The 8,151-nt window shown below is 38.7% G+C and overlaps 1 protein-coding gene across 1 annotated transcript in view; it reads right to left on the bottom strand.

Annotated features, from left to right (window-relative positions):
- LOC137637123 (uncharacterized) overlaps window positions 1-6,882 on the bottom strand; it is a gene marked incomplete at its 5' end in the record, with an annotated part of 33,586 nt that extends 26,704 nt beyond the window's left edge. Inside the window, one exon of the mRNA XM_068369406.1 lies at window positions 6,831-6,882. Coding sequence (XP_068225507.1) covers window positions 6,831-6,882 — 52 coding nt within the window. The remainder of the gene's footprint in view (window positions 1-6,830) is intronic.
- Between the last annotated feature and the right edge of the window lie 1,269 nt (window positions 6,883-8,151).

An 8,151-nucleotide genomic window follows, 5' to 3' on the forward strand; every position in this document is an offset into this window, starting at 1 on the left:
GATATCCCATTAATTGCTAGTGCAAAAAGGGTTACACTCAGCACACTACCCTGAGGAACTCCTTCTTCCTGGCACTTACTCTCTGATAGAGTTTCCCCCACTCTCACTTGAAAAACTCTACGTGAAAGAAATGCCTGAATAAATAGTGGCAGCTCTCCTCTCAATCCCAATTCATGAATGGTTTTAAGAATACCATATCTCCATGTGGCATCATATGCCTTTTAAAGGTCAAAAAATACTGTAACATGGTGCTGTTTGGAAGCAAAGGCTTCACAAATAGAAGACTCAAGTCGTATCAACACATCAGTCGTTGAGTGCATTTTTCGGAATCCACATTGAATCGGTGATAAAATACCTTTCTTTTCAAGGTACCATATCAGCCTTGCATTGACCATCTTCTCCATGATTTTACATAAACAAGATGTCAATGCAATAGGACGATAGTTTGCTGCTAAAAACTTGTCTTTACCGGGTTTTATAAAGGCTAAAATAATGGCTAGTTCCCAAACACTTGGGTAACTATGATCATGCCATATTCTATTAATAATGCTTAAAATAAACAGCTTTGTATTAAAATGTACATGTTTAATCATTGCATATGGAATTCCATCGGGTCCAGGGGCTGTATCGTTGCAATGAGCAAGTGCGGAATCAAATTCTCTTTCAGTGAAAGGAGAATTATACGACTCTTCCCTTCTTGTTGCAAAATTTAAAATTTTCTTTTCTTCAGTGCTCCTATACTGGTGACCAGGGGCTCCTTCACACTTGCTGGATACATTTGAAAAATAATTAGCCAGGCCATTGCTAACTTCATTTGCTTCAGTTACATACTGGCCATTCACCTTCAACACTGGTGGTGGGTTGGGGGTGAATTTGCCAGCTATCTTTTTTACTTTCCTCCACACAGAAGATGGTGGTGTTCTACTGTTAATGGAGGAAACAAAAGACATCCATGACTGGCGCCTTGCTTCTTTCATGGCACGACGGAACTGTGCTCTACATTTCTTGTACATAGTTAAATTCTCATCAGTTCTGCGTCTACGCAATCGTGTTAGAGATCTTCTTGTGGCTCTGTGGAGTGCAGTTAGTTCTGAAGACCACCACGGGACTGGTCGTCGTTTGAATAACCCTGTTGTTTTGGGAATTGAATTGACTCCTGCTGTATGAAGAGTTCCATTCAGTAGGTCTATGGCATCATCAACACTTTCAAACTGTTCTGCTCTCCCTTCGATTTCACTTAGCTCGGAAAATTTAACCCAGTCTGCCTTGTCTAGATTCCAACGTGGCGATCTTTGCAAAGGCGGACCCTTGTTGGTGTTTATAATGATTGGTGCATGATCACTAGTATGCCAATCATCTAATGTCCTTCAATCAAAATCAAGAAGGCAGTTAGAGCTTGCAATTGAAAGGTCAATGCATGACAAGGTACCTGTCTGAACATGGCAGTTTGTGGGCTCTCCTGTATTAAGGAGTCCCACACCCTCATTCTCCACAATTGATGAGATAATATTGCCCCTTGTGTTCGCCAAAACATCACTCCATAAAGGATGTCTACCATTCATATCTCCCAGTAAGAGAAAAGGTTGAGGGAGTTGTTGAATGACCTCTGCTAAATCATCATATAAAATATTATCATTTGGAGGTAAGTACAGAAAGCATATTGTATATTTTCTCCCTATATCAATTTGTACAACAACTGCCTGCAGGGTTGTACGTATAGACATGGGTATTTGGGGAACATCTCGACGAATGTACATGAGACTTCCGCCATGGCTCCCTGCTTGTTGATTATATGGTGTTCTATAGCTAACATACTCTCGAGGACTAGGAGTGTTAGAATCAAGCATACTTTCCTGTAGACATACAATTATGGGGGAATGCTCATGAATTAGGAGCTTAAGTTCTTCATATTTCGCCCTCAAACCCTGACAGTTCCATTGCAAAATGGAGGAGAAAACTATGGATTATTTCTGGAGGACATCTTGGATGAGGTCTTCCCATTAGCAGTTTTTAATTTAACATTATTACCAGTAGGTTTCTTCAGAGGTGGTCTTGTTATGTTGGGTTTAACGTTGGTGTTTTTCTTTGTATTCTTTTTATCTATTTGTTGAGGTGGATGGTGGACCTCAACTTGAATTTCTGATTTATTCAGTCCATCTTCTGGTTCATTAGAAACATCAAATTTATTTGATGTCATAACCTTAACGTTTCTAATGGAGGGTGGAGAGAGATGGAGGTCTCTCTCTTTTGCGATTAATAGATGGTGGGATTCGAGGTTTTTGCACCTTTCCCACAACAGGTGCATCAGGTAAGTTAGTCTTAAGTGGAACCTCCATCAGATCAGGCAAGGACATGGCCTGAGAGAGGTTTGTATTACTTTTTGTAATGGCGGCTGAAGGCTGTACAGCAATGGGCAATGACCTAGTGTTAATACACCGTGGTAAAGCCTCAGGAGGTGATATGGTTACCTCGTTATTTGACATTTTGTCAGATAGTATACTTTTTTTTGAGCTATTGGCAGTGCTAGGTTGGTTTGATTTTAATGCCTTAACATATGTATTTGATTTATTTAATAGTCTTTTGGCATGGGTCACACTTATGTGTTCTAAGTTTGATTTGTTGAGGGCAGCTTCCTCCAACTTATATAGCTCGCAGATCTTGTCGGTGGATTTGTGATTCGAGCTGCAATTTAAACACCTGGCTCCAAGTGCACACTCACCATGGTAAGATTTGGAGCAAATACCACACATCTTCTCATTTTTGCAAACTTTGGACGGGTGCCCAAATTTAAAACAATTAAAGCATTGCAATGGCTTCTGCTTGAAGGGTCTTACTTTAATCCTTTCGTTCTCGATAATAATATGAAAAGGTACATCAGCATCCTGGAACGTAAGGATTATCATTGATGTACCTGGGACTTTATGAACTTTCCAAACATTTAATGGACACATGGCCAGTATCTCCTCCTCTGTAAAATCATATAGATCTCTGTTAAAAACTACGCCCCTTCCGTAGCTAAAATTTAGGTGGGGTTTGACATCTAACTTAATGTCATCATTACTTATTTTCATATTGGACAATATTACCGACTGTGTACTGGATTTGGCATGGATAAGGAAACTATTTTTTCCAAAACGAGATATATCGCCTGGTGCAATAGTTCCTACTTTTTCCTGAATCAATTTGCATATTTTAAAATAATTCCCTGTAACCCCCTTTGATTCAGCTATAAGCCACATCGGTGGTTTGGATTTCTCTGGGAGGGCATGACTAAATCTGCGTCTTTTTCCAACCAATCGGCAGGCCTGTACACATCTAAATCTTTTGGTACCTTATCGCAGAGAGCAGCCGCGACATTCAAGTTATTGATTTTAATATTATTCAAATTACTTATTGCACTAAATGCTTCGTCATAACTACTATGCACTAAATGCTTCGTCATAACTACTATAAGATATCCATGAATCCCAAGTTTCAGCTTCAAGTTTCATCCTTATTTCTTTTATGCATCCATAGCATTCAAATGCTTTACATAGATCATCATAATTTGTTTCTATTGAAATTTGTGTAACATGGAGGATTCGAAGTTTCCTCGTGTTACCCAAATTACTCGATTTAGAAATATCAGTAGAATGGTCCTTTCCCGTTCCGAGGTCATCAACAGAGCTATCCCTTATCACAATAGCAGAGGTCGTCAACAGTGCTGGGGGAGAGTCAGCGTATCCAGGGATGGGGGTTCGTTCCTTAAAGAATCCATTATACTAAAGAGAGAGAAAAGAGTTAGTTTGATGTACCTGCTCGAGAATGTTAGGCCATCACACGTCGGAAAGGAAATTTGCACTCACCACTATCGGCACAATGAGAGTATACTTCCCAGATGGTCCACTCCATACTCTACCCGAAGGATAGCATCAAAACAGATATAGAGGCACAGGTGTAAGCTGAACCCGCCTGTTAGGACTGAGACCAAGAAATTATGGAATCATCCTCCCCATATCTATAATGACGGGCTTCCGGCCAAAAGCCGAGAGTCCTACCCCAAGCATTGGATCCCCCTGGATTCCGAAGACCCAACACTTGAGAATAGTTCCGCCAAAAAGGTCCAAACCATCTTCGGGATGGCTGAAATCATCCAATACTCTCACATATAGCTTTGAATGCAAACACCTCCCAACCGTGATACCTCCTCCCACTCATCAAAGCAGGCAGCAATAAAGGATATATGAACATCCCCGCCGGGGCTACAATGGATGTATAAACATCCAAGCCATAGGAGAAAAGAAAAAAAAAAATAATAAATATATATGTATATAATATATACACACATATAATGAGGGAAATTTTTCTCATAGAGTTTGGAAAGCAAGACTAAAGAAAGTTTGTGAAATTAGGATAAGGTCGAAGTAATATTGAGAAAAAGAAAAAGGTAAAAGAGAGAAATTTAGATTCGAACTGGGGGAGCAATTTCCCAAAGTTCGAGAGCCCTCTTGCCCGTCACCAAGTTTCAGCACGGGAATGAAATGCCGTGCTGAAGCTCAATGACTTCATAAAGGCATTCTCTCATTAAGAGGGTTGATGGCAAAAGGTAGAGCCTAGTAATACTAAGGATGAAAGCATTTAAAAAAAAAAATTCTTGGGTTGAGGCAATGATAGAAAGCAGAGGTTTCTGATATTGATGTGTTCAGGTTAATTAGAAAAAACCTTATTTTACGTTAAGCAAATACTTTATAGTATTCCTGTTCATGCTAGAATTTCCTTGATATTTTTCTATGTTGAAGGTAAATCGTGTAGGAATTATCACGTTGAATTATGCTCTTATTTACAGGGAGAGGAGACCATGTTGTTGATGCGGGAATCACACTATTCATTTCTTGCTCTAGGTTCCCGCCAACCTCCAGCCGATGCTCGCGAACGAAAGTGTTGTTGAATCACACTGCGATCTCGCGGGTCGAGGAGCTAATAGGAAAAAGTGTAAACAAAACCGATCAACTGATATCATCCTGGCGCCCACAAATGTTCCGTCTGTTGCAGTAATATGTTTTCACGGAATATTACGTCAACTGAAGAATTCTACAACCACCACAGGATGAACGAAGCAAATTTTTATCATCTCTTGATGCTTGTTGGACTCAAGATAGCCAAGCAAGAGCATGTTCTATTTGCAGCAGCCATCGTGTTTGTTTACATCCAGTCATGCTTGGGGTTTGTGCTCGATGCTTCCTATCCAGTCGAGAAGCCAAAACCTCGAGCAAAAAGCTCCTGGTTTCCCATTTTCGGCAGCAACGACTCGCTGCGGGCGGAAAGAAGCTTATTATGATTCAAGCTTAAGTCGTCAAGAATGTGTGTAAATCCGGATGACAACTAGGTATCCAATGCATTATTTGGATTGTGTTGAAATTTGTTTTCTTGAGTGTAACGAGAAAAATCGTAAGAAAATGAGGACAATATGTACTACCTTTGCAGATCACTACCCACGTCACCAATCATCATAACATAAACACAACATGATGAAGTATTATTCCTTGGCAATTACCAATATCAATTGGGCTTCTTAATTATATTGCTAGAAACGCTGCCTATAAAATCGCTGAGCTTGTAAACAAGAAGAGAATTATTTTTATTTTCACAAAGTGCTGTTAAACTACAATATTTTTCTATACAGTACTTAGTAAAATTAATAAAAATGAACTTAACTGCATGTTTACAAGCGCAGCAACTTTGTTTTACAAGTGGCATTGCCAATACTTTCTTTTGAGCTAATGACAGCGTTACCTGTTACAAATGTACAGCTTTCAGAGGTCTCCCTAGCTTCCAAAGAAGTACAGTATACCGGAATTAATGAAGCCAGCTGTACCTTGCAATGCTATTTTGCGATGCTGCTTCTGATAATGTTACTTCACACACATATGCCTAATCAAAAAGAATCTTTGTCAAGGGAAATGATCAAGTGGATTGAATATCTAAGCTCCCCAGTTCTGAGTTTGATTCTCAAAATGAGAAAGGCAAAATGGAATAGGAGAGTTGGGGGTTTTTGCACAGTCATGCATCTCTATCTATTTGCCAAGGCACTTCCCCCAATTTTAAGGGGTAGCAGAAATCAAACAAATGAACAAAAGTGGACCTTTTCTCTCAACGCTCCTCCAAGTCATGTAGGAAGAGATAAAAGGAAACAGAAGAGAAAAAGCAAAGGACCTCCAACACTAGTTACAAATGCTAAAGAACCCCTTCCACTAACTGTGAACCAAATACACCCATAGAGTGGTAAAATCAAAACTTCCAATGAAGACCAAACAATTATGCATTCCCAAATGCATTCTTGAATTACCGGCAACTACTTTCCTTCAAAAGAAATGCCTAAAGAGCACGAGGAAGAAATTGTGATTGAAATCCAATAACTCATTATATACACCTTTACCTGGTGTCCTAGTAACGTAGCCAAAGCTTATGGTCCACCAATCACCAACGGGCAATGGAAAGGCCTAAATGAACTTCCTCAGCTACTGAGGCAAAGCGTAGATCATTGTATACGTCTTGTATTTGCACTCTAGTCACAATCGCTCACCATTCATTCCTATTCCTAGCACGCTCTCTTGCCTCTCTCACATCTATCCTCCTATCACCCAGAGCTTCCTTCACTCCATCCATCCACCCAAACCTTGGCCTTCCTCTTGTACTTCTCCCATCAACTCTTGCATTCATCACCTTCTTTAGCAGACAGACTAAAAGGGACGGGATGAGGGGGCTGGGAACCCCTCTCCTGTATTATAATCCTGTGAGACATCCTGAGATATAGCAGCAATAAATCGGAATAACAAAATCCAATGACTCACGCAGTCCGGCTCGTGGCGGATCGACGACGACGACTGTTTTGTATTTGACGCACTGCGCCAGCAACGCGTTCAAAGTTCACTTCCGCCTTCCCGGTGTAAATGGCGACGTTGTCCAGGCCGTTTAAGTCTGCGTTGTGCCTGGCGTCCTCAGCAGCTTTCTTGACCATTTCGATGCCGTAGACTTTCAAGCATTGCTGAAGAGGGAATGAGGAAAACAAGATCACGTATGGGGAGAGATTACAATTGAAAAATGGCTTCAATAAACATATCCTTATTATTTGATTGAAGATAATGGCTGTCTCAGTGACATTAATTGTTCTTTATAAGAGTCAAGATAAGAATATAGTGGCAAACCAATCAAGCAAAATTCAGGCCTATCCAAAACTTAACTAAGAATTCCTAACGAGTCATGAAAAAAATTACTAAATATTAAAGAAGTTTCTTTGATTTACAATGACCAAATTTGATGTTTCTTTGATTAACAATGACCAAATTTCATGTTTCTTTGATTAACAATGACAAATATTTGATGTTTCTTTGATTAACAATGACAAATATTTGATGTTTCTTTGATTAACAATGACAAATATTTGATGTTTCTTTGATTTAAACTGACTAAATTTCTTTGATTTACAATGACCAAACTTTGATAATTCTTTGATTTACAATGACAAATATTTGATGTTTCTTTAATTTACAATGACCAAAATTTGATGTTCCCTTGATTTACATTACCAAATTTGATGTTTCTTTGATCAACAATGATAAAAAATTTACAAATTTTTTGATTTACAATGACCAAAATTTTATGTTTTTTTGACTATCCATGACCAAGATTTGATGTTTCTTTGATTTACATTGACCAAATTTGATGTTTCTTTGGTCTACCATGACCAAAACTTGATATTTGTTTGATTTACAATGACCAAACCTTAATAATTCTTTGATTTATAGTACCCAAGATTTCATGTTTCTTTGATTTACAATGACAAATATTTTATATTTCTTTTATTCAAAATGACTAAATTTTGATGTTTCTTTGATTTACAATGACCAACCCTTGGTAATTCTTTGATTTACAATAACCTAAATTTTCAATACTCTATTATTATTTTTATTATTAAAAAGAGAAGAATAACCAGCCCAATGAGTCAAGCTCAGCTCTTAACATTCTGACCTGTTGATACTTGTACTGAACTACATTAATTTAATTAGATATAATAATTTTTGGGCTCAAGCCATGGCGTCCTGATGGAAGGTTCCTGTTTGGTAGCTTCCTTGGGTATAAGACTACTAAGATATTCCCAGAGAATTTAACCAC

The sequence above is a fragment of the Palaemon carinicauda genome, unplaced genomic scaffold (assembly GCF_036898095.1).
Source record: "Palaemon carinicauda isolate YSFRI2023 unplaced genomic scaffold, ASM3689809v2 scaffold541, whole genome shotgun sequence".
Lineage (NCBI taxonomy): Eukaryota > Metazoa > Arthropoda > Malacostraca > Decapoda > Palaemonidae > Palaemon > Palaemon carinicauda.